Genomic DNA, 26,206 nt, shown 5'->3' with positions numbered 1-26,206 from the left:
TTTCTGATGCAAGCGTCTTTCTTCTGCGCCCTGGTACCAGTGCCTTCTCCGCCTTGGGTAAAGCGTACGAAGAGCCCAGAGAGTGGACACGTCTTGTATCGGGTTGTGTGTGCGAGGTGTAACACCACAATGAGTGGCAACAGGGTGAATAGCACATCCCCTTCTTGTAGGACATAAACAAGAGAACAGCCACTGTCGTGGAAAGGCAACACAGTTATATCTGCTTGGGAAAGTATTTCCTCTCAGTGTGCCGTTAGCCTGTGGAACTCATTGCCACTAGATACATGCAGCTGGTCAGACTGAATGGTCAGAATGCTCCCTTCTGGCCTTGGAGTCTCCCTAGGAAGTTCCGAATATCATTGAGGCCACAGGCTTATCAGGGATCAAAAAGGGATTGGCCCCTTAGGGATAAGGAGAACAGCCAGTGTGACATTATATATCACTAGCTGCTGGGACTGAGGGAAACTTCCCCATTACTGCTACAGCAGGAAACCCCACATGCAGCGGGTTTGGAGTTGCCTGAGATGCAACTTGGGGCTGCGTGAAACATGCACAAAGTCCCCTCCCCACAACCAGCTATGGGCACGGTCAATCCCACTGGTCCTGCCAGGCTTTCAGCCCCTGGTGCAAGACTCTCCCCCAACTCACGTGACCCATGTGCTGGGAATTTCTCTGTCTAGCTCTTCTGTTTTTTTTCCCCCCGATCTTTCCCTCTTCTCTGGCACTGGTGTTTTCTGCCCTTGTGTTACCCAGGGGGCAGACATTTCTCCTGTCCCTCCCAAGAGGAGCGCACCCAGCTCTGTAGTGCAGAGCTGTCCTTCATCATTCCTGCTGCCCCTCTCCTACTGTCACCCTCTTTATTTTTGAGGTGAAGGTGGCTTGACTTTACAAGTTTCAGAGTAAGATCCCAGATTGCCACCCTGCAGAGGAATGTCTGCTCCAACCAGCTCTCTGGAGACGGCAGCCTCTGCTCGGCAGAAGCAGTGAGCTAGATTTCAATAGCCAGTGGGGCAGGAAGCAGGAGAGTTACGCCAGCCCTGCAAATCTGGGCATGAGACGCTAAGGTGCAGCTCGTTTGCTTGAGTAGAGCACTAGCGTTTTCGCACAGCTGGGTGGCTACGTCCTTGGGTGCGATGATACAAATGCCAAAGGGAACCGATCCGGCTAGCTCCTGGCGGCGTGTGGGATTGCAGTCGCAACTTGCTCCTCACAGAGCTGCCTCTTTCTGATACCAGGGTGAAGTTAAGGGGCAGAGCTCTCACCTCCGGCGGGGGGAAGTATCCTCTCCCTGCGCCTGCTAGGGACTGCGCTCTAGCACCCGAGCTGGGAGTTGGACTTGGAAATTGAGCGTGTCCGTTCTAGCCCAGTGCAAATGCTTAGCCCCTGCAGGGTGAGCTGCTGCCCTCCGGCAGCCTCACTCCACAGGAGGGACGTGGGGCAGGATCTCTGCACAGCCACGCTCCCTCTTCTTGCTGTGTACAGACTTGCTGCCAAGCTGCCCTCACGTTGCCAGGGCAGCTGGAGGAACTGCGGGTTGTGCCTTGCCCTGCTGTCGCGCTCACAAGCAAACAGGGTTGCAGAGAGGGAGCAAGGTTTGCCCGGCTGTTCCACCTTGTGGCCACACGGGTCCCTTTTGGGGTGGGGGAGCAGCCATCCTCTTGGCACAGTGCCCGGGCCCCCCTAGGTATTGTGTGTCGGCCTTCGGGCTGGCAGGAGGCAGCCAGCACCAGGGGCTCTGTTTGCTCCCCCTTTCCCTGAGCAGCAGCCTGTCCCACCCACGGGCACAGAGGGCAATGTGCCTGGGTGGGCTGGAGGGCAGCATGGGACTGCTGTGGGGGGTGGGGTTCCTATCCAGTGTCCCCCGCAGGGTAGTTCTTCAAGGTCCAGCTCAGCCCCCTTGGCTCTGGTCCCTGGCACCAGCAGCAGAAAAGCCACCTGCAGGATTTTCTCCCCACTCCAGCCGCTGGCAGGGGTCATGAGACGACAAAAACATTGCGCAAGTCGCCAATTTTCACTCAGCCAAACTGACCTCTGTGGGCCATGACTGTCAGTGGGGCTGGAGCCAGCCGGATGGCCTGTGGTCTGCCTGCAGGGGGAGGGAGGTGGTCACATCCCACTGATGGTAATGGACTGAAACCTGGCCCCTGGCAACATGGCTGCCAGCCTGTGGTTCGGGGCTGGGCAGGGCACATGACTGGCACTGTGAGGAGCAGTGGAGAATGGGGGGAAAAGGGCTGGGGCCAGTGCCCTACTCCCACATGTCCCGTCCACGTCCCCCATCGAGGGGTCGCAGGGGCCCAGCCCACTTCCCCCAGGGCCCCCCATGCCTGAGGACACTGCTCAGATCCGGAGCCCCCTCTCCCAGGTGAGCCATTTCCCCCGGGGCCCAGGCTCTGCGGAGATCAAGCCAAGGGCCAGCCTGGCACGCAGGGGAACCCCGAGGGAAAGGCGGGCGAGGCTGGGGAGCAGAGGGTGACAAAACCCAGGACTCAGTGTCCCGGGAAGATGTGCAGATTTCCCTGGCCAGCAACTTCCAAAGAGGACCAATTGTGGGAAAACCAGGGCAGGGGGTGTGAGCAGCCGGGGATGAGGGTGCAGGAGGAAGTGGGGAGGGGGGAGCAGATGTGGGGGGGCAGGAGGGAGGCTGAGGGAGGACAGTGTTGGGTAGAGGAAGACAGGATTGGCTGGATTCTTCCCCAGCCGGGGGGCCGTAGAGGGGGAGGGGAGCGCCCTGCCCCAGCCGGGGGGGCCGCAGGGGGGGAGGGGAGCGCCCTGCCCCAGCCGGGGGGGCCCGTGTTGCAGCACTGCCAGCTCTCCCAAATGGCTGTGGGCGTGGTGGAGGTCCTGGTTTTTCAGGGCGGGCCGAGCCACATGCCGCAGCCTCGGGGCTGGGGAACGGCCCGGCCCTGCCCTGCCCTGCCCTGCCCGCCTGTGCGGCCCCAGAGCAGTGAGGGGCCAGGCGCAGTGGAGGGGGAATTGGGGGAAAAGCCGCTGGGAGTCCAGACCCATCAAGGCTTCCTTCCTCAGGCTGCCTTGGGCCTTCTCCGCTCTGTGGGACCCGGTCGGGGGGCAGTGAGCCTGGGCAGGGGGAGCGGATGCAGGCTGATACCAGGCCGTGGGTGGCAGTTCCCCCACGCTGGGGATGGGACCTGGCGTCTCTCCGAGAGTTGTGCAGCGCCGGGTGCCGTCTTCAGCCATGCGGCATCGCAGAGTTAAACACGAGCTGAAACCCTGCCTGGATGCTGACGCAGCCCCACCGCTCCTGCGGCCCGGGGATCTGCCTCGGGCCTCTTGGTCTCCTGACGCCCTGGGCCCGTCCAGAGCCTGCATTCGGGGGCGGCTTTGGGCCGTACGCGGGGGCTTCCGGCCGGGGGAGCCCTCTGGTTCCTGGCACTCCCAGGCGTGTCCAAGCCAGCAGTGCCGGGTTTCCAAGGGCTCTAGTGGCTCCATGGAGCCGGGCCCAGGCTGAGAAGGGGCCCCGGTCTGCTCCGCTTGCCCTGCACCCCAAGACGCCGCTGGCTCCCCCCACCCACCGCTTGCTCCTCTCGGCCTGCCCGCCAGCTCCTCTCCACCCCCTGGCCCCAACCCCTGCTCCTCAGCCCCCTGGCCGTACCCCAGGCCACCCCCGGAGCTGAGCTGCCTGGCACTGGTGCAGAAGCCTGGCCAGTCTCAACCAGGGGTGTGTGTGGGAGCCTTGGCTGGGCCCCTCCAGGCAAGTGCGTCTTGAGGGACCCCGGCTAGGGCAGGTCCTGGCCTGGCTGATCGCACCAGTCCCGAGGGGCCAGAGCGATTCCCAGCCCCGGGACCAGCCCTGGCTACGCTGCCGGCTCAGCCCGGCAGACACAGTCGCCTCCCAGCAGGGCCGGCGAGTGCGGCCAGGAGGCAGGGCGTGGGGGAGTGGGTCCCTTGGGGGTCTGGGCGGGTGCTGGGCTGTGAGGGGGCGGGGAGGGTCTGTGTGTGTCGGGGCATTAGGGAGTGGGGGTTCTGTGGGGGGTGCTGGGCTGTGAGGGGGCAGGGAGGATCTGTGTGTGTTGGGGCACTTGGGAGTGGGGGTTCTGTGGGGGGTGCTGGGCTGTGAGGGGGCGGGGAGGGTCTGTGTGTGGGGGGGGTCTGGGCGGGTCCTGGGCTGTGAGAGGGCGGGGAGGGTCTGTGTGTCAGGGCTCTAGGGAGTGGGGGGTCTGGGCGGGTGCTGGGCTGTGAGGGGGCGGGGAGGGTCTGTGTGTGTTGGGGCACTTGGGAGTGGGAGGTCTGGGGGGGTGCTGGGCTGTGAGGGGGCGGGGAGGGTCTGTGTGTGTCGGGGCTCTAGGGAGTGGGGGGTCTGGGCGGTTGCTGGGCTGTGAGGGGGCGGGAAGGGTCTGTGTCTGTTGGGGCACTAGGGAGTGGGGGTTCTGTGGGAGGTGCTGGGCTGTGAGGGGGCGGGGAGGGTCTGTGTGTGTCAGGGCTCTAGGGAGTGGGGGGTCTGGGTGGGTGCTGGGCTGTGAGGGGGCGGGGAGGGTCTGTGTCTGTCGGGGCTCTAGGGAGTGGGGGGTCTGGGCAGGTACTGGGCTGTGAGGGGACGGGGAGGGTCTGTGTGTGTGGGGGGGGGGTCTGGGCGGGTGCTGGGCTGTGAGGGGGCGGGGAGGGTCTGTGTGTGTCGGGGCTCTTGGGAGTGGGGGGTCTGGGCGGGTGCTGGGCTGTGAGGGAGCGGGGAGGGTCTGTGTGTGTCGGGGCTCTAGGGAGTGGGGGGTCTGGGCGGGTCCTGGGCTGTGAGGGGGCGGGGAGGGTCTGTGTGTGTCAGGGCTCTAGGGAGTGGGGGGTCTGGGCGGGTGCTGGGCTGTGAGGGGGCGGGGAGGGTCTGTATGTGTGTGGGGGGTCTGGGCGGGTGCTGGGCTGTGAGGGGGCGGGGAGGGTCTGTGTGTGTCGGGGCACTAAGGAATGGAGGTCCTGTGGGGGGTGCTGGGCTGTTGTGGTGGGGCTGTGGGCAGGGGCGGTTTTGTGCAGGGTGCTGTGCATCTGTGGGTGGGTCTGGGCAGGTGCTGGGCATAGTGGGTCCGGGGGGGCTCTGGCCGTAGGGAGTCGGGAGGTGTTGGACGGCGGGGGGGGGAGGACTGCATCTGGCAATTGCCGGTTTGTAAATAGTGCCCTCGCACTGGGCAGAGCAGGGCCGCCCCTGCCATGCCCCTTTGCCTCTGGCTGGCCCCTTGCTCTGGGGACTGACCTCCCCGCGCCTGGCTCCATGGGGGCCCACAAACATGTTTGCCGCCAGGCCCACAAGGTTCATCCAGCCCTGCAAGCCAGATTTTGTCCTGGATCGTTCCCTGCAAGCGTGACCCTGCTCTGGGCAGGGGAGACCAGCCGGCATGTGGAACGCTGGGCACCCAGGGCCCTGTGTGCCCTCGCATGCCGGGCCGGAGAGCTGCACCCTTCTGAGCAATGTAGACGGACACGTTGTCTGGGCTGGGGGTTAGCAGCTGGCGGCCGGGGAGCTGCCTCACTTCAAGCCCCAGCTGAGCTGCTCGGGTGCAATCGAGGTTTTCTCTGCCCACACGTCGGGGGTTCACCCGTGCAGCTACGCTGGCGAGCGGCTACCACTGAAGAACAGACCAGGCTGAGTTCTGTGATGAGAATGAGGCTGCTCTGTTCCGGTGACCACATTTCCCAAAAGGAAAACGGGTCACCCCCAGCCGCTCGCCCACGCCCCTCCCCTCCTCGCGGGAACCCTGCCTCCCCCCTGCAAAGGTCACCCTAGGTCTGTTCCTCTGTTACATCTCTCTGACGGCCTGTGACCAGCACCCACCTTGGGGCTCATCTCCCCGTCCGGTCACTCTTGAGGCTTGCCAAAGTATCCTGCCCTACTCACCCCGTGATGCCCTGCAGCTGGGCTGATTTGGGATTGTTTTCTGTTGGAGCCGTGGGGAGACAATGCTCACCCATGGCCTCTTTGCTCCTTCCTTTCCCTGGGTGGGGGTTGCTTTGTTTGGTGTTGGGAGCTTTGCTTGTATCATTTCCTGTGAAAGACACTTTCCCAAGAGCTGGGGCTCTGTGCTTGAGAGGAAGGGTGAGAAAAAGTTTTATTGTGGATGTAAATCAAGCAGGGTTAGATTAACCCTTGTTTCACCAGCATGGGCAGTTATTCCAGACAGTCCATGTCCCATCAGAGCTGGGCACGCTCTGAGAGGCCACCAGCATGCAGGGTAAACCTACAGTTACAGAACTAAAGTCTGGTTACAGAAATCTATATATCTGTGTTGTAAAGAAAGGCCTTGACTAGCAAGTAGAAGGAAGGCCTTGAAAATAAGAAGTGCTGAGGCCTGAAGGAATGAAGTAGGGAGGATGTCTGGTTCAGAGAATAACTAATGAGATAAGGGGAAGGCCTCTGACTGAGAGGGGTGACTGCAGATGGTTTTAAAACAATCAAAGAGAGTCTGTCTTACAGTGAGCTCACACAGCCCGTCCCCAGCCCACACACCAGCGTTAAACGTGGGTGAACCCAGGTGCAATGGGAAATGTGTTGGACAGATAGAAGCAGGGGAGGAAAGGCCTTGGGGAGAAAGGCGGTTGTAAATCTTGTCTGGATGAAGACTGGAAATAAGGGTGAACTGTCTCCAATTGGTTTTTAGCCTAAGTCAGTGATTGGCAATGATGTCCTTTGTTTGTTAAAGGGGATAAGATGTGAACTCTGAAAGGGGTCATTGCTAATCCCTGCCTGACCACCTCAGTGGATCTCAGCTCCCCCGGGTTTAGCCCATTTGTAAGTACAGTATCTTGATCCAATGCCTAAGCATGCTTTGTTACTGTTTGGCTGTAGTAAATTGCTTGTCAGGCTTTTTAGGCATGTTTAGAGCAATTGTCTACGTGCCATTTGGCCTTTGGAGTCAGTACAGGAATTTATGGTTAAATTGGTGGGCTGTGCTTTCCCATACTAATGTAAGCAGAGTCAGGATGAGCTCCACCCTGACATCTGGTGGTGAGATGTGGCAAGTTGTGGAAAAGAACTTCAGGGGCTGATCTCATTTGCATAGGCACTCCCACCCCGCCTAGAATGAGGCCATAACTGCCCAAATGGTCACTTTGGCTGTTGTGGGATCTCCAGTGTCTCTGTTATTGGGGCGGGAAGAATAAATTGTTAATACCCTGATTATGGGAACTGTGCTTGGAACTGTACGTGGCCTTTTGTTATGATGGAGGGACTCACCATCAACTGAGTAGCACTCGCTAGGCAAGGGTCATGGGTTCCAAAACTCTGTGAACTGAGAGAGGCTTGAGACAGGTGTTAGTACCTGGTGGTGTGGGCCCCCTTGTGAGGGCCTGAAGCACCAATGGCCCCTCTGTCTCTCTCCACTGTGGAATGTCAGAGCTAATTTTGGGTCTATTAAGAGTCTTGCTACAGGTACTGTGCTGCATTCACTTTGGCCTTAGGGTGCACCAGCACTAAGGCTCCCACTAGTATGAGCTGGAATCACTGAGTACTGTGTCAAGTAGTGGGGAGCCGGAAGATCTAGAGTGCAGCGGTGCTGTTTGTAGATAGGCTGGCGGAGTGTTCGGGAGACGGCGAGGCGAGCTGTGCAGAGCAGAGCAGAGCAGAGCAGAGCTGTTCGGGAGACGGCGAGGCGAGGCGAGCTGTGCAGAGCGGAGCTGTTTGTTAGATGGTGGAGTGGAGCGTTCGTGAGACGGCGAGGCGGGCTGTGCAGAGCGGAGCCAGTGGAGCGGAGCGGAGCGGAGCCCTGTGGGGCAGTCGGCTTCAGGTCACGTAAGGTGCCCCCTTGCCTCTTTCCCCCCCACACAGGCACATTTTAGCCAGACTGGGGAGTACCACTCTGCAGATGAACTTTTGAACTCTGGGGCTGGACTTTTTGGACTCTGGGTGATTTGTGGATTGCTGGACTCAAGAGAGGTTTGGGTTCTGGGACTCAAGAACCCCAGGGGAAGGATGTGGCCCAATTTGCTGGGGTGGGTCTTTGCTCATGGTTTGGTTAATGAACACTAGTTATGGTGTTTCCCCAATTTAATGCTGACATCGTTTACCTCATGTTATTAAAGATTCTCTGCTACACCGAGACTCCGTGCTTGCGAGAGGGGAAGTATTGCCTCCTTGAGGCGCCCAGGGGGTGTGTAAGATTTTCCCAGGTCACTGGGTGGGGGCTCGAGCCAGTTTTGCATTTGCTTTGATGAGAGGGAACCCCTGTGCACTGAACCCGGCCCTTGCTGCTATCAGCTTGGCCTGGCAGAAGGGTTACATTAATATGAACAATTTCAAATAATAATTCCAACACTGCACTGCAGAGCTCATAGTGCCGCTGTGTTGGTTAGGGGATGACTTTTTTTGGCCCCAGCGCTCGACCAGCAGACACCCTAAGATAGCTGCTGTCGTATCAGCAAAACAGTCCTTTTCCTGGTGTAGCTGATGACCAGGTCCCCGAGCAAAGGTTCATCCGAATGTTCCACTAACTGTCCCGATGTCCCTAGAGCATTAAAACCCAGCCACAGGGAAGCCGGCCACTGCCTAGGAAGAGCGGCAGAAGCAGCATGTGTTCACAGAACATTTGCAAACGATGCATTTTGACTTCATGGCTGCGGAGTTACTCTCCACCCGCCAGGCGACCCCCATGTCCAGTCGCGCCCGCCTGGCTGGGATCCCCCCAACACCGTGTCCTTGTGAACAGAAAAGGAGGCAAAAACCATTTGGCGCTTCATCTGCTGTCAATCGCTGGCCCAGCTCCCAGCACTTCTTAGGCCCCACTTGGGCATCCCACCGATGTTCAGGAGCCCCTTCTCCTAGGACTTCTAGCGAATGCGCCCACCTAGGGTTAGGGGCCTGTCCAGGTTCCTTCCCCACTCTGAACTCTAGGGTACAGATGTGGGGACCTGCATAAAAGACCCCCTAAGCTTATTCTTACCAGCTCAGGTTAAAAACTTCCCCAAGGTACAAACTTTGCCTTGTCCTTGAACCCTCTGTTGCCACTACCAAGCATGTTAAACAAAGAACAGGGAAAGAGCCCACTTGGAGACGTCTTCCCCCAAAATATCCCCCAGCCCAACACCCCCTTTCCTGGGGAAGGCTTGATAAGAATCCTCACCAGTTGGTACGGGTGAACACAGACCCAAACCCTTGGATCTCAAGAACAATGAAAAAGCAATCAGGTTCTTAAAAGAAGAATTTTAATTGAAGAAAAAGTAAAAGAATCACCTCTGTAAAATCAGGATGGTAAATACCTTACAGGGTAATCAGATTCAAAACATAGAGAATCCCTCTAGGCTAAACCTTAGGTTACAAAAAGACACAAAAACAGGAATACACATTCCATCCAGCACAGCTATTTTACCAGCCATTAAACAAAAGGAAATCTAACACATTTGTAGCTAGATTTCTTACTAACTTAACAGAGTTTCTGAGACTGCATTCCTGATCTGTTCCTGGCAAAAGCATCACCCAGACAGACAGACACTTTCAAATCTGGAGGGCAGGGAAGAAAGGATCTTGTCTCCTCATTGGTCATTTTGGTCAGGTGCCAGCGAGGTTATCCTAGCTTCTTAACCCTTTACAGGTGAAAGGGTTTTGCCTCTGGCCAGGAGGGATCTTATAGCACTGTGGACAGAAAGGTGGTTACCCTTTCCTTTAGATTTATGACAGAGCCCCTTCACCCCTACCCCTGGTTCTTATCACGCAGGCAGCAAGCAGCGGACCAGAAGTCCGAAGTGCAGGCAATGCCATGGTTACTGGGGCTAGTTTGAAGCAAGTATATCCATAGCTCCGACGCCGCAGAGCCCGCGTCCCCCTTCCCAGCTCCGACACCGCAGAGCCTGCGTCCCCCTTCCCAGCTCCGACGCCGCAGAGCCCGTGTCCCCATTGCGGCATCAGAGCTGGAAGAGCCTGTGTTCCCGTGTCCACCTTCCCAGTCTTTCCACAGTATGCATCCGATGAAGTGAGCTGTAGCTCATGAAAGCTCATGCTCAAATAAATTGGTTAGTCTCTAAGGTGCCACAAGTCCTCCTTTTCTTTTTGCGAATACAGACTAACATGGCTGTTACTCTGAAACCTTCCCAGTTCCAGCGCCGCAGAGCCTGTGTCCCTGTGTCCCCGTTCCCAGCTCTGACACCGCAGAGCCTGTGTTCCCTTTCCCTATTCCCACTTCCGCCTTCTTAGTAGGCCCAAACATATCTGCAGTACACGCCTCTTACAATGGATGTTCCTGTTCCATTTTGTAGGGGTGTGAGTCTGGAGTCTTTGTCCCACCTCTTTTGTATCCCATGGGTGGGGTAAGGAGTGAGGTTCTGTTCTGGTCAGGGCCAGGCTTTCTTTGGCTTTTAATGTTTCTTATGCCTCCCCCGCCAACCCCCTTTGCCCCTCCTGAATGGTTGCTTGACCTTGGCTTGAGAGAGGAGCCAGGCAGCCTTTCAGTGTGTGCTGGTATATTACACTCCCACCATGCCCTGTAACACTTTTAACTCTATTCCTTATCTCTCTTCTCATTATACTAACAAACCCATCTGGCTGGGCAGAAGCTGGCTGGAGAAAAGCCAGTGGAGAGTCTTTGGGTTAAGTTTAGAGGTGAGAGCAACAAGGGTGATGTCGTGGTGGGCATGGGCTATAGACCCCCAGACCAGGGGGAGGAGGCAGACGAGACTTTCTTCGGACAACTAACAGAAGTTTCCAGATCACAGGCCCTGGTTCTCGTGAGGGACTTCAACCACCCTGACATCTGCTGGTAGAGCAATACAGTGGTGCCCAGACAACCCAGGAAGTTTTTGGAGAGTGTTGGAGTGCTGGAGGAACCAACTAGGGGCCATGCTCCTCTTGACCTGCTGCTTTCAAACAGTGGAGAATTGGTAGGGGAAGTAGAAGTGGGTGGCAACCTGGGCAGCAGTGACCATGAGATGGTCGAGTTCAGGATCCTGACGAAAGGAAGAAAGGAGAGCAGCAGAATATAGACCCTGGACTTCAGAAAAGCAGACTTTGACTCCCTGAGGGAACTGATGGGCAGGATCCCCTGGGAGGCTAATATGAGGGGGAAAGGAGTCCAGGAGAGCTGGCTGTATTTTAAAGAATCCTTATTGAGGGTGCAGGAACAAACCATCTCGATGTGCAGAAAAAATAGCAAATATGACAGGCGACCAGCTTGGCTTAACAGAGAAATCTTCAGTGATCTTAAACTCAAAAAGGAAGCTTACAAGAAGTGGAAACTTGGACAGATGACTAGGGAGGAGTATAAAAATATTGTTCAGGGATACAGGAGTGAAATCAGGAAGGCCAAGGCACAATTGGAGTTGCAGCTAGCAGGGGATGTGAAGGGTAACAAGAAGTGTTTCTACAGGTATGTTAGCAACAAGAAGGTCAGGGCAAGTGTGGGCCCCTTACTGAATGGGGGAGGCAACCTAGTGACAGACGATGTGGAAAAAGCTGAAGTACTCAATGCTTTTTTTGCCGTGGTCTTCACAGACGAGGTCAGCTCCTAGACTACTGCACTGGGCAGCACAGCATGGGGAGGAGGTGACCAGCCCTCTGTGGAGAAAGAAGTGGTTCGGGACTATTTAGAAAAGCTGGACAAGCACAAGTCCATGGGGCCGGATGCACTGCATCCGAGGGTGCTGAGGGAGTTGGCGGATGTGATTGCAGAGCCATTGGCCATTATCTTTGAAAATTCTTGGAGATAGGGGGAGGTCCCGGATGATTGGAAAAAGGCTAATGTAGTGCCCATCTTTAAAATAGTGAAGAAGGAGAATCTGGGGAACTACAGACCGGTCAGCCTCACCTCAGTCCCTGAAAAAATCATAGAGCAGGTCCTCAAGGAATCCATTTAGAAGCACTTGGAGGAGAGGAAAGTGATCAGGAACAGTCAACAAGGATTCACCAAGGGCAAGTCATGCCTGACCAACCTGATTGCCTTCTATGATGAGATAACGGGCTCTGTGGATATGGGGAAAGCGGTGGACATGATATATCTGGACATTAGCAAAGCTTTTGATACGGTCTCCCACAGTATTCTTGCCAGCAAGTTAAAAAGGTATGGATTGGATGAATGGACTACAAGGTAGATAGAAAGCTGGCTAGATTGACGGGCTCAACAGGTAGTGATCAATGGCTCAATGTCTAGTTGGCAGCCGGTATCAAGCGGAGTGCCCCAGGATTCAGTCCTGGGGCCGGTTTTGTTCAACATCTTTATTAATGATCTGGAGGATGGTGTGGATTGCGCCCTCAGCAAGTTTGCGGATGACACTAAACTGGGAGGAGAGGTAGATATGCTGGAGGGTAGGGATGGGGTCCAGAGTGACATAGACAAATCGGAGGATTGGGCCAAAAAAAATCTGATGAGGTTCATCAAGGACAAGTGCAGAGTTCTGCACTTAGGAGGGAAGAATCCAATGCACCGCTACAGGCTGGGGACCGACTGGCTAAGCGGCAGTTCTGCGGAAAAGGACCTAGGGGTGACAGTGGATGAGAAGCTGGATATGAGTCAGCAGTGTGCCCTTGTTGCCAAGAAGGCTAATGGCATATTGGGCTGCATTAGTAGGGGCATAGCGAGCAGATCGAGGGACGTGATCATTCCCCTCTATTCGGCACTGGTGAGGCCACATCTGGAGTATTGTGTCCAGTTTTGGGCCCCCCAGTACAGAAGGGATGTGGACAAATTGTAGAGAGTCCCACGGAGGGCAACAAAAATGATTAGGGGGCCGGGGCACATGACTTATGAGGAGAGGCTGAGGGAACTGGGATTGTTTAATCTGCAGAAGAGAAGAGTGAGGGGGGATTTATAGCAGCCTTCAACTACCTGAAGGGGGGTTCCAAAGAGGATGGAGCTCGGCTGTTCTCAGTGGTAGCAGATGACAGAACAAGGAGCAATGGTCTCAAGTTGCCGTGGGGGAGGTCTAGGTTGGATATTAGGAAACACTATTTCACTAGGAGGGTGGTGAAGCACTGAAATGGGTTATCTAGCGAGGTGGTGGAATCTCCATCTTTAGGAGGTTTTTAAGGCCAGGCTTGAAAAAGCCCTGGCTGGGATGATTTAGTTGGGGATTGGTCCTGCTTTGAGCAGGGGGTTGGACTAGATGACCTCCTGAGGTCCCTTCCAACCCTGATATTCTGTGATTCTATGAGAAGCAACACACAGTGTCTTTGCTCACACGTATTAGTAAGGATATAAGAATATCAAAAGTCAAACCCAAAATTCTGTCCCAGGCCAACAAACAGGCCTATATACTAACACCTAACATCCCAGAACACCCTGCTCTGTTATGGGCTGATGGCACAGGAAGGCTGGCCCAGTGATTAGGGCCCTGGGCTAGGAGTCAGAAGAGCTGGGTTCCATTGCCTGCCTGTGTGAGTGAGGACAAGCCTCTCGGTGCCTGAGCCAGGGTAACAGCACTCCCCGAGCCCGCACGGGGGGCGGGTACATTACAGGCAGATCGACGGGGCAGCTGTGGGCCGCGTCAGCGCCTCAGAGGACAGTCACACTGTGTGTTCTCCCTTCCCCAGGAAACACCGAGACCTTCCTGTGCCCTCCTTTCACTTTCACTGCTTTACCCTCTGCAGAACCCTCTCCGCTGGCCTGAGGTGGGGGTGTGCGTGGGTGTCTGTGGGTGAGGTAAAGCAGTGGTTCTCAGCCAGGGGTACATGTTCCCCTGGGGGCACGCAGGGGTCTTCCAGGGGGGACATCAACTCATCTAGCGATTTGCCTGGTTTTACAGCAGGCCACATAAACAGCACTAGCGAAGTCAGGACAAACTCAACTTTCATAGCGACACTGACTTGTTTGTACTGCTCTACAGACTGTTCGCTGAAATGTAAGTACAAGATCCGTATTCCGATTGATTTATAATTTTAGTACAAATGAGAATGTCAGCCAGTGTTCAGTACTAGTGGGCAGGGACACTTTGGGATTTTTATGTCTGGTTTTGTAAGGAAGTAGTTTTAAGTGAGGTGAAACTTGGGGGGTACGCGAGACAAATCAGCCTCCTGAGAGGGGTACAGTGGTCTGGAAAGATTGAGAGCCGCTGAGATAAAGTATCACTGTCAGGCTTATTTTCAGGCCAGGGACCACCCATCTGGTTAGGACTTGCAGCAGCCAGCATAGGCGTGGGAAGTAGGGGTGTAAGGGGTCCTGCAGACCCTCAGGTTTTATGCAGGCCTCCACTCCCAGCCCCATGCCTGCCCCTAGTCTTGGCCCCCTTACCTGCGTCTGTGTCCCCCCTCCCGGAGACACTGCTCGGGGTGGGAGGGCAGGGAACAGACAGGGCTAAGCGGGGTGGGGGGGCCAGGTTAAAAGTTTGGGGACAGTTTTACTGGCTTCCAGCCCCCCAACTATAAAGTGTCCCTGCCCCACAGACAGCTCTGGCGTGGCCTGTAGCTTCTCCGCAGTAACCAACGCATCAGGGATGTCTCTCCTGCACAGCGCGGTACAGGGGGCTTCAGCTAGCCCAAGTGGGCTGCGAATAACGTGGGGCAGGTGTCATTGGCCTTTGCATTTGCTGAGTGCTCATCCCCCCCATCTCTGGGCAAGAGGGATGCGGGGGTGGAAGGGCTGTGGCTCCAGTTTTCTCACTTCCCCCACCCCAGTTCCACCTGCAACCAACACTATTAGTTGTGGGTGTGACCCCCTGCAGCGCCTGGACGCCCCCTTGTCCTGCACACACGCAGGGGGACAGTCTCTGCCCCCAGCAGCTCCCAGTCCAGCGAGAAGCCCCAGGCAAAGGGGAAACATGCCCAGGCAGGGAAGGGACCGAGCCGACGTCCTGCAACAGGTCAAGGGCAGAGCTGGGGTAGCCCCGATCTCCTGCATGCTAGCCCACCACCCCAGCCACTAGCCCACGCTGCCTGGCTGCGGCTGTCTGCTGCTGCGTGAAATAGCCTAGGCCTGACCCCTAGGGAACGTGCTTCGCCAGGCCGCTGGCGGGGGGCGGGGGAGTCGTGGTGTGAGCCCCTTCCAGAGATGGGGGCTCGCAGCCACAGAGCAGCTCGTTATGCTGCCATGCATAGGCGACCCGACGCTGCTATAATCAGCCTCCACGCCCGGGAATCAGCCTGAGCCTCCGCCAGCAAGGACGGAAGCAGTTAGAGGGGTGGGCTCCGGAGTGGGGGGGGGCGAGCAGCTTATTGCTCGAGTGAGGCTGTCGGGGGGAAGCTGACCTGCTGCAAAGGCCCCGCACTGTCCCCCCCGGCAGAGCTGCCTGTGTCAGGCTCTCTCTAAAGCTTGCTTTCCCTTGAAGCAGCCGGGGCCCTGCCAGCTGGCTGGATTCCCGGGGCGGGCGTGGCTCCATCTTGGCTCTGTGCAGCTAGCAGTTGTATCCTGGTTGCTCTGGAGTGCTTGGCTGGAAGTGGGGGGCCTCCACGCCGGCTGGGAGGCGCCTGGCTGGGGTCTGTGCACAGGTGAGTCCTGCCCCTGGCCAAGCAGCTGGGAGGGGCTGGGGCACTGCGGGGTGTCGCTGCGCCCGGGGGTTTGACAGGCCGCCGAGCGGTGGCTGGCCTGTGCCATGGTGCTAAGTGGCTCTCGGGAGAGGAGCAGGCTTTGCTCCTGGCTGCAGCGGGGAGCGTTTCCTGCTCCGCTGCAAAAGCAGGAACTGAAACTGCCCCCAAGGCCGAGCTGGCCAGCCGCAGGCCCCACGCAGGGCATGGAGAGGGGACTGGCTGCCCAGGCTGCAGCTGCACGGAGCTTTGGAGCCCAGGGTGTTCAGAGAGCAGGGGAGAGAACCCAGGCGTCCTGCCCAGCCGGGCACAGAACAGGCGTGACCGGGTGAGCACTGACGGCTGCGCGCTCTCTCCTGCTGTGCAAAGAGCCTGGCCAGGCCTAACCGAGGGGATCCGGCCCCCGTCAGGCCCTCCCCTGTGCCGGTCTCGGAGCATTTCCCCTGGCGCTCAGCCCCGAGGGCAGCCGTCGAGCAGCAGGAGGGTCCTGTGGTTGGAGCCCGTGGCTGGGAGTCAGGCCATCCGGGGTCTCCCCAGGGAAGTGTTAGATCCACAGAGCTTCGCATCAAAGCGTGCAAGCCCCAGTGTGTAAAGGGAGGCACTGACCAACGTGCCCCCGTCGCCAGCAGTGCCAGGCTCCCGGATTAGTGCCAACCCACCAGCCTGCAGCTGCCTGCTGGCCTCCTCAGGGGGCTGGGGTTATGCCACGCACTCCGCCAATGAGGCTGGGGAGAATTTCCCGATTGTTAGTTGTGTAATCCTTCTGCCCGTCAGAGTTGGCAGCAACAAGGGTTCAGTATCTAGGGGATCTATTCCAAGAACACAATGCCAAACCGGCTTGAGCCCCCACCCAGTGACCTGGGACAAATATATACCACCCTCACTGGGCGCCTCCAAGAGGCAATACTTCCCTCTCGCAAGCACAGAGTCTGAGTGTAGCAAAAATTCTTTTAATAACAGAGGGAAACACCACCAACAGGATTCATAACACAACCCATGAGCAAAAATCCCACCCCAAGCAAATTGGGGCATGTCCTTTGCCTTTGGTTCTTGAGTCCAGCAACCCAAATCACCCAAAGTCCTACAACCCAAAAGTCTCCATCCCTGGTCAGGGCAGCCCCAGAGTTCAAAAGTTTATCTGCAGAGTTTTGGAACCCATGTCCCTTGCCTAGCGAGTGCTATTTAGTTGATGGCGAGTCCCTCCATCACAACAAAGGCCAAGTACAGTTCCACTGTCCTTGATTCCCATAATCAGGGTAATAACAATTTATTCTTCGTGCCCCAATAACAGAGACACTAGGGATCCCACAGCAGCCAAAGTGAGCATTTGGGGCAGCTATGGGCTCAGGCTAGGCGGGGTGGTGTGCCTATGCAAATGAGATCGGCCCCTGAAGTTCTTTTCTACAACTTGCCACACCTCACCACCAGATGTCAGGGTGGAGCTCAGCCTGGCTCTTACCGTTGTGATCACTGGCTGCGGGGAGACAAATCAAACCGCCAGACGCACACTGCGGGGGCCTGGTGAAGTGTCTGTGCAGAGGGTTTATGGCCGTTCGTGCCTTAAAATAATCCCCAAGTCGCCTGCCTGCCGTGGCGCACAGAGCTGGATGCCCTGCGGGCTGTTGGCCATGCCCAGGGAGGACGGGAGGCTGATAGTGGCAGGCAGGGTCAGCGAGTCCGGGCTCCAACCTCTTCCCTGCACAGACGATTCCACCCCTTCGTTCCTCTATGCACTATAAGGTGGGTAGAAAGTTGGCTAGATTGTCGGGCTCAATGGGTAGTGATCAATGGCTCCATGTCTAGTTGGCAGCCAGTGTCAAGTGGAGTGCCCCAGGGGTCGGTCCTGGGGCCGGTTTTGTTCAATATCTTCATAAATGATCTGAAGGATGGTGTGGATTGCACTCTCAGCAAATTTGCGGATGATACTAAACTGGGAGGAGTGGTAGATACGCTGGAGGGCAGGGATAGGATACAGAGGGACCTAGACAAATGGGAGGATTGGGCCAAAAGAAATCTGATGAGGTTCAATAAGGATAAGTGCAGAGTCCTGCACTTAGGACAAAAGAACCCAATGCACAGCTACAGACTAGGGACCGAATGGCTAGGCAGCAGTTCTGCGGAAAAGGACCTAGGGGTGACAGTGGACGAGAAGCTGGATATGAGTCAGCAGTGTGCCCTTGTTGCCAAGAAGGCCAATGGTATTTTGGCATGTATAAGTAGGGGCATAGCGAGCAGATCAAGGGACGTGATCGTTCCCCTCTATTTGACATTGGTGAGGCCTCATCTGGAGTACTGTGTCCAGTTTTGGGCCCCACACTACAAGATGGATGTGGATAAATTGGAGAGAGTCCAGCGAAGGGCAACAAAAATGATTAGGGGTCAGGAACACATGAGTTATGAGGAGAGGCTGAGGGAACTGGGATTGTTTAGTCTGCAGAAGAGAAGAATGAGGGGGGATTTGATAGCTGCTTTCAACTATCTGAGAGGTGGTTCCAGAGAGGATGGTTCTAGACTATTCTCAGTGGTAGAAGAGGACAGGACAAGGAGCAGTGGTCTCAAGTTGCAGTGGGGGAGGTTTAGATTGGATATTAGGAAAAACTTTTTCACTAGGAGGGTGGTGAAACACTGGAATGCGTTACCTAGGGAGGTGGTAAAATCTCCTTCCTTAGAGGTTTTTAAGGTCAGGCTTGACAAAGCCCTGGCTGGGATGATTTAATTGGGGATTGGTCCTGCTTTTGAGCAGGGGGTTGGACTAGATGACCTTCTGGGGTCCCTTCCAACCCTGATATTCTATGATTCTATGATTCTCTCTGTCCCGCTGACACCTGTCCCCTCTTCGGTCTCCCAACCCTTCCTGCTTCCCAGACTTCCCCTCCCAACCCAGGACTGGGCCCCCTGCCCTGCTCCTTGCCTGGGAAGGTGAAAGAGCAGAGGAGGAATAAGGAATCTGGGAAGTGCCCCATGGAGTCAAGGAGCTTCCTGTGGGTTTGGTTCCAGCTGACGGTTATTGTCCTTTGTCCCCAGCAGCGTGGGGCAAAGTCCCCGATGCAGAGCGGCTCTCTTCTCCCCAAGTCCAGGAAGCCTCTTCCGCTCCCAAGTGTGAAATCTCTGGGGACTCGGGATCCAGGGATCTGCTCCCAACACTCCTGCAAGGTCAGCAGGTCTTCCTGAGCAGAGTGAGCCCAAAGGGCCGGCTGTGACCCCGCAGCGCCGCAACCCCGCTGGGTAGGTACCGCTCTGGGCAAGGGGACCGCTGCAGCGCGAGCTGCTCTGGGTGTGGATCTGGGGGAGCGGGAGAGGCTGATCCACGGACACCTGCCGTCCCCTTCCAGGCGGGATCGCAGCCTGGTAGTCTGGGGAGCTGCTTGGAGCACGGGGCAGGGAACCTCCGTGGCCAGCCTGTCGTCAGCTAGGGCTGGCGTTTAAAGGGGCAGCGTCCGCCTAGTGAAGCCTCCTGCCCTGCCCCCCAGCCCCTCTGCCCTGAGCCCTGGGACAGATTGTCTCTCGCAGGGCAGGGCTGCGGGGAGGGGCTGATGGGTGGGTGCGGAGGCAGCTGGGAGGGGGATGGTGAGATGGCAGGGCTGTGGGTGGGTGTTTGCAAGGAGTCGGTGAGCAAGGGGGGAGCCCAGTGCACTTGGCTGGCGCATGAGGGAGCCTCATGCTCGTCCGAGCCCCTCGCTTTGTCCCTGGGCTGCTGCCACCTCCCCCCTCCTGGCTGGGATCTGTCAGGAGGAGCAGCGGGAAGCGGGGGGCACTGCGGGAAGTGGCCGGTGGATCAGCAAGGTCCCACCTGCTCCCCTGGCTTTAAACTCCGTCTGCCCTAGGGTGCCTGGGCTGTGCGGCCCCATGGCCCCGTACCGCATCCGGCAGTACGAGGACGGTGACTACGAGGCGGTGCGCGCCATGTTCGCCCGGGGGATTATGGAGCACGCACCTGCTGCGTACGTCCACACGCTGACCCGTCCCCAGGCCCAGCTGCTCTTCCTGGCCCTATTCCTGGTGGTGCTCGCGGCCTCTGGGTCCCTCCTGGTCTCCGTCGTGGCTGTCCTGCTGGCTCTCGCCGGGAGCTGGTTTTTCATCCGGTCTCTGTGGAACGGTTACATCCAGCAGTCTCTTCGCAGCGACCTCCTGGACATCCGAAGAAGCTACCTGGAGCCAGCAAACTCTTGTCTTTGGGTGGCAGAGGCTGAGGGGGCGGTGGTGGGCATGGTGGGGGCCATCCTGCCAGAGGACCCCTCGGAAAGGGGGTGCGCCCTGGAACTGAAGCGCATGTCCGTGGGGAGGGAGCACCGGGGCCGGGGCATCGCGAGGGCACTCTGCAGGACGGTCATCCGCTTCGCCCAGGAACGCGGGCACAGTGCGGTCGTGCTGTCCACCTCCATGGTTCAGGACTCGGCCCAGCAGCTGTATGAGAGCATGGGCTTCCGGAGGGTCTCAGAGAGGTCCCCATCCCGCCTCGCCAGCTTCCTGCACTTCTCCGTGTTTTATTACCGATACGAGATTCCTGGCTCTCGCTGAAGGCTCGGGGGTGGCTTGTTAATTAACTCCCAGCCAGTGGCTACTTTGTTACCTTTTTCGTTGAGAAATAAACTGAACTTGGAGGAAAAGTCTCACACACATGACATGGTTCTTGTGCTGTCTTCGGATTATTGTTCTCCCAAGGCCTCCCTCTTCGCCACAGCCACCTGGGTCCCGCTGGATCTGAGCTTCACCCCTGGAGCTGAGCCGGCCAGGATCAGCCTCACCCACATTTGCTCAGAGGTTCCTAGATGATCCCTGACCCCTAAAGAACCAGGTGACCCCAGCAAGGAAACCTCTGTGAAGGTTCATTTGAATTTTCACCCACTCTTCTTCGACAGGTTCATGTCTCATTCCCGTCATCCACAGAAATATCCAATCCTTGGATCTTGCCAATTCCTTGACCCCCCACGACATCCAGTAGCAGTGAGTTCCACAGACTGGCTGTGTGTTGTGTGGAAAAGGTAATTTCTTTGCTAGGTGTGAAAGTAGAGTGAATTATATTGAAAGTATAATTCATTAAAGAAATGCTACTTGAAGGGTTTGTTGAAATATAGTTGTCAGGAAGAGAAACATTAAGGAGTATGAGACAATGGGTCCTCAAATTAACTTAGAGCCCCTAATTAACATAGAGCTCCTACTGAGCTAGGAGATTGGTAAACGTTAGTATGCAAAAAGAAAAGGAGTACTTGTGGCACCTTAGAGACTAACCAATTTATTTGAGCATAAGCTTTCCTGAGTTACAGCTCACTTCATGTTAGTATGCAAATAAGATATGTATGTATATTTGTCAGTTTCTGCTTTCTTTTGTCTCTTATGTTAAATTGGCTTTGGCTTAGCTGTATAAATAAGTTATCTTGAGCCTCAGAGAGGGGCTCACATCTGGGTGCATTAGCAAAGCGCTTTGCTAATAAACAGAGTGGTCTGACAAATTATGTGAGTCCTGAATCTGACTTTGACATAGGTTTACAATGTCCCACTTTCCCTTTCGTTGGCTGTCCCCTTGATGGTGGATCCTGAGACAAGGGGAACAGAAGCGCGAGATCTTCCTTCTGTAGCCCATTCGTGCTTTTATTCCTGTGGAGCACGTCACCTTAGAAAGGAGATGGACAAGAGTGAACGAGCCCAGCTTCTTTGATCTCTTCATGGGAGAGTTTTTTCCCGGCCCTTGTTTGTCCCCGTTGCCCTCCTCTGAACCCACTAGTTCTGCGATGTCCTTTCGGAGACGGACCGTATCCGGATCGACCTCCTCTTTGGTGGCCCGTATAGGCCAGGCACTTGGCAGCCCTGGGTGCACATGCTCATTGCTCTTCCTCCTCGCAGCCCAGAGTCCTCGGCATCTCCCCGACACCCTCACCATTTCCAGGCAGCACGAGGTGTCTCGATTGCAGCAGCAGCCGTGGCAGGAGATGAGCGAGGGGTGAATGCCCCGCTTGGCCGGAGCACACAGCTCTGTCTGGGGGTTCGTGTCCTCGGCACTAAGAGGACAGCTGGGCGGCTGGTTCCCAGGGCAGTCGACCGAGATGTGCTGGCTCTGATTCGAGCTAGCAGGCTAAAAATAGGCATGTGGCTGCAGCCGCTCAGGCTAGCCAACTGGGTACGTAGCCAGGGGAGGGCACGTGAGACTGGACGTAGGTGGCTAGCCGGAGCTACGGGTCTCCCAGAGCGGCATGACCCCCATGAGGCCTGCGGCGCCCCCAGAGCCCGGCCCCACACCGCACGGGGCTGGGAGGTGCCAATCTGTTGGGGTCCTTGGCTGGGTGGTGCTGCCCAGGGGGAAAGCCCTGCACCCTTGTCACCAGCCAGCAGCCGGGATTCTGCAGCATCAGCTCCTCCCCGGCCATTCCCAGGGCAGGGACTCCTGCAACCGCTGAGCCAGACCCCAGGGGCTGATGGAGAGCAGGCCCCGCAGCGGGAGGAATGCCTGGTTTTAACCCTTCCCAGCACGAGGCTGGGCGGTGCAGTGGTTAGGGCTCTGGCTTTGGACTGGGGCAACACCAGTGCTATGCCCTACTGCACCCCAGCCTTCCTCGGTGCCCTCGGGCCAGTCACTTCGCCTCTCTGTGCCTCAGTCCCTGGCCTGGCTGGGGCGAGCGGCGGGGTGTGGGGACAGCTGTACTAAAGGGCGGGAGGTGCCCAGACCGCAGCCGAGGATCCTAGGCAGGGCCAGCCCCAAGCAAGCAGCACCACCGTGCCACAAGGGGCTGCCAAGGGAGGGCAAAGGCACTGGGATGGGGGTGGGGGCTGTGGTGGGAACAGCCCAACCCCACCCTGGCTTTGAACCCTGCTTGTGTTTAGGGGGCTGGGGCTGGGGGGGCCCATCCTGCGGAAGGAGGGGGGAGGGGCGCGTGCGCCAGCTCCCTATTTGCCCCCTGGTTTCAAGTCCCCCCTTCACTCCCCACTGAGCCAGCCGTGGCGGGCGTAGCCCCTTGAATCCTGCGCCCATAGCCAGCCCCCAGCCTCTCTCCAGAGCTGCCGTCACACCAGGGCATGTTTACAAAGGTTAAAGCGGTTGAGTGCCTAACTCCCATTGACAGCGATGGGACGCACTGGGGTAAAGCAGAGCCCCCCCCCCGGCCGCCTGTGCCCCGCTCATTGCTGTAGCAGCAGCCAGGGGCGCCCCTGCAGGTCCCTAGCCCCGCGCATGCTGCCAGGAGGCGGGTGAAGTGGCAGGACGTACCCTGCCCCCAGAGGCCCCCGGCCTTGTCTGATTCGGCCCGCAGCATCCAGTTCAATCCCCTCTTTCACTTACTTCACTTCACTTCACTTCGCACCCTTCACCTCAGCCCTGGTCTACACTAGGCCCTGGTCTACACTAGGACTTGAGGTCGAATTTAGCAGCGTTAAATCGATGTAAACCTGCACCCGTCCACACAATGAAGCCCTTTATTTCGACTTAAAGGGCTCTTAAAATCGATTTCCTTACTCCACCCCTGACAAGTGGATTAGCGCTTAAATCGACGTTGCCGGCTCGAATTTGGGGTAATGTGGACACAATTCGATGGTATTGGCCTCCGGGAGCTATCCCAGAGTGCTCCATTATGACCGCTCTGGACAGCACTCTCAACTCAGATGCACTGGCCAGGTAGACAGGAAAAGAACCGTGAACTTTTGAATCTCATTTCCTGTTTGGCCAGCGTGGCAAGCTGCAGGTGACCATGCAGAGCTCATCAGCACAGGTGACCATGATGGAGTCCCAGAATCACAAAAGAGCTCCAGCATGGACCGAACGGGAGGTACGGGATCTGATCGCTGTTTGGGGAGAGGAATCCGTGCTATCAGAACTCCGTTCCAGTTTTCGAAATGCCAAAACCTTTGTCAAAATCTCCCAGGGCATGAAGGACAGAGGCCATAACAGGGACCCGAAGCAGTGCCGCGTGAAACTGAAGGAGCTGAGGCAAACCTACCAGAAAACCAAAGAGGCGAACAGCCGCTCTGGGTCAGAGCCCCAAACATGCCGCTTCTATGATGAGCTGCATGCCATTTTAGGGGGTTCAGCCACCACTACCCCAGCCGTGTTGTTTGACTCCTTCAATGGAGATGGAGGCAATACGGAAGTAGGTTTTGGGGACGAAGAAGATGATGATGAGGAGGAGGTTGTAGATAGCTCACAGCAAGCAAGTGGAGAAACCGGTTTTCCCGACAGCCAGGAACTGTTTCTCACCCTAGACCTGGAGCCAGTACGCCCCGAACCCACCCAAGGCTGCCTCCTGGACCCAGCAGGCGGAGAAGGGACCTCTGGTGAGTGTACCTTTTAAAATGCTATACATGGTTTAAAAGCAAGCATGTGAAAGGATTACTTTGCCCTGGCATTTGCGGTTCTCCTAGATGTAGTCCTAAAGCCTTTGCAAAAGGTTTCTGGAGAGGGCAGCCTTATTTCGTCCTTCATGGTAGGACACTTTACCACTCCAGGCCAGTAACACGTACTGGGGAATCACTGTAGAACAAAGCATTGCAGTGTATGTTTGCTGGCATTCAACCAAAATCCGTTCTTTATCTCTCTGTGTTATCCTCAGGAGAGTGAGATATAATTCATGGTCACCTGGTTGAAATAGAGTGCTTTTCTTCAGGGGACACTCAGAGGAGCCCATTCCTGCTGGGCTGTTTGCCTGTGGCTAAACAGAAATGTTCCCCGCTGTTAGCCACAGGGAGGGGAGAAGGTTGAGGGGGTAGTCACGCGGTGGGAGGAGGCAAAATGCGACCTTGTAACGAAAGCACATGTGCTATGTATGTAATGTTAACAGCAAGGTTTACCCTGAAAGAGTGTAGCCACTGTTTTATAAAATGTGTCTTTTTAAATACCGCTGTCCCTTTTTTTTTCTCCACCAGCTGCATGTGTTTCAATGATCACAGGATCTTCTCCTTCCCAGAGGCTAGTGAAGCTTAGAAAGAAAAAAAAACGCACTCGCGATGAAATGTTCTCCGAGCTCATGCTGTCCTCCCACACTGACAGAGCACAGACGAATGCGTGGAGGCAAATAATGTCAGAGTGCAGGAAAGCACAAAATGACCGGGAGGAGAGGTGGCGGGCTGAAGAGAGTAAGTGGCGGGCTGAAGACAGGGCTGAAGCTCAAATGTGGCGGCAGCGTGATGAGAGGAGGCAGGATTCAATGCTGAGGCTGCTGCAGGACCAAACCAGTATGCTCCAGTGTATGGTTGAGCTGCAGCAAAGGCAGCTGGAGCACAGACTGCCACTGCTGCCCCTCTGTAACCAACCGCCCTCCTCCCCAAGTTCCATAGTCTCCACACCCAGACGCCCAAGAACGCGGTGGGGGGGCCTCCGGCCAACCAGCCACTCCACCACAGAGGATTGCCCAAAAAAAAGAAGGCTGTCATTCAATAAATTTTAAAGTTGTAAACTTTTAAAGTGCTGTGCTTAAAGTGCTGTGTGGCATTTTCCTTCCCTCCTCCACCACCCCTCCTGGGATACCTTGGTAGTCATCCCCCTATTTGTGTGATGAATGAATAACGAATGCATGACTGTGAAGCAGAAATGACTTTATTGCCTCTGCAAGCAATGATTAAAGGGAGGAGGGGCGGGTGGTTAGCTTACAGGGAAGTAGAGTGAACCAAGGGGCGGGGGGTTTCATCAAGGAGAAACAAACAGAACTTTCACACCGTAGCCTGGCCAGTCATGAAACTGGTTTTCAAAGCTTCTCTGATGCGTACCGCGCCCTCCTGTGCTCTTCTAACAGCCCTGGTGTCTGGCTGCGCGTAACCAGCAGCCAGGCGATTTGCCTCAACCTCCCACCCCGCCATAAACGTCTCCCCCTTACTCTCACAGATATTGTGGAGCACTCAGCAAGCAGTAATAACAGTGGGAATATTGGTTTCGCTGAGGTCTAAGCGAGTCAGTAAACTGCGCCAGCGCGCCTTTAAATGTCCAAATGCACATTCTACCACCATTCTGCACTTGCTCAGCCTGTAGTTGAACAGCTCCTGACTACTGTCCAGGCTGCCTGTGTACGGCTTCATGAGCCATGGCATTAAGGGGTAGGCTGGGTCCCCAAGGATACATATAGGCATTTCAACATCCCCAACAGTTATTTTCTGGTCAGGGAATAAAGTCCCTTCCTGCAGCTTTTGAAACAGACCAGAGTTCCTGAAGATGCAAGCATCATGCACCTTTCCCGGCCATCCCACGTTGATGTTGGTGAAACGTCCCTTGTGATCCACCAGTGCTTGCAGCACTATTGAAAAGTACCCCTTGCGGTTTATGTACTCGGCGGCTTGGTGCTCCGGTGCCAAGATAGGGATATGGGTTCGGTCTATGGCCCCACCACAGTTAGGGAATCCCATTGCAGCAAAGCCATCCACTATGACCTGCACATTTCCCAGGGTCACTACCCTTGATATCAGCAGATCTTTGATTGCGTGGGCTACTTGCATCACAGCAGCCCCCACAGTAGATTTGCCCACTCCAAATTGATTCCCAACTGACTGGTAGCTGTCTGGCGTTGCAAGCTTCCACAGGGCTATCACCACTCGCTTCTCAACTGTGAGGGCTGCTCTCATCTTGGTATTCATGCGCCTCAGGGCAGGGGAAAGCAAGTCACAAAGTTCCATGAAAGTGCCCTTACGCATGCGAAAGTTTCGTAGCCACTGGGAATCGTCCCAGACCTGCAACACTATGCGGTCCCACCAGTCTGTGCTTGTTTCCCGAGCCCAGAATCGGCGTTCCACAGCATGAACCTGCCCCATTAGCACCATGATGCATGCATTGTCAGGGCCCATGCTTTCAGAGAAATCTGTGTCCATGTCCTGATCACTCACGGGACCGCGCTGACGTCGCCTCCTCGACCGGTATCGCGT

The 26,206-nt window shown here is 56.4% G+C and overlaps 1 protein-coding gene across 9 annotated transcripts; it reads left to right on the top strand.

Moving 5' to 3' along the window:
- Positions 1-7,673: 7,673 nt before the first annotated feature.
- LOC125635181 (N-acetyltransferase 8) lies at positions 7,674-20,826 on the top strand. 9 transcript variants are annotated; one of them, XM_048846519.2, is made up of 4 exons: positions 13,266-13,758; positions 15,181-15,340; positions 18,401-18,601; positions 19,201-20,826. In XM_048846519.2, exon 4 carries the CDS (start codon positions 19,223-19,225, stop codon positions 19,892-19,894), a length of 672 nt encoding a protein of 223 aa, XP_048702476.2. In that variant the 5' UTR covers positions 13,266-13,758; positions 15,181-15,340; positions 18,401-18,601; positions 19,201-19,222; the 3' UTR covers positions 19,895-20,826. The 9 variants fall into 9 exon arrangements, with proteins under 9 accessions (XP_074984289.1, XP_074984288.1, XP_074984284.1 ...); XM_075128183.1 differs by having other exon boundaries at positions 13,261-13,758; positions 15,184-15,340; positions 18,401-20,826; XM_075128184.1 differs by having other exon boundaries at positions 13,261-13,758; positions 18,404-20,826.
- Positions 20,827-26,206: the final 5,380 nt, after the last annotated feature.

The sequence above is a fragment of the Caretta caretta genome, chromosome 4 (genome assembly GCF_965140235.1).
Source record: "Caretta caretta isolate rCarCar2 chromosome 4, rCarCar1.hap1, whole genome shotgun sequence".
In the NCBI taxonomy this organism is placed as follows: domain Eukaryota; kingdom Metazoa; phylum Chordata; order Testudines; family Cheloniidae; genus Caretta; species Caretta caretta.
Note: the sequence above shows the minus strand (reverse complement) of the source record. Positions and strands in the feature narration are given on the sequence as shown.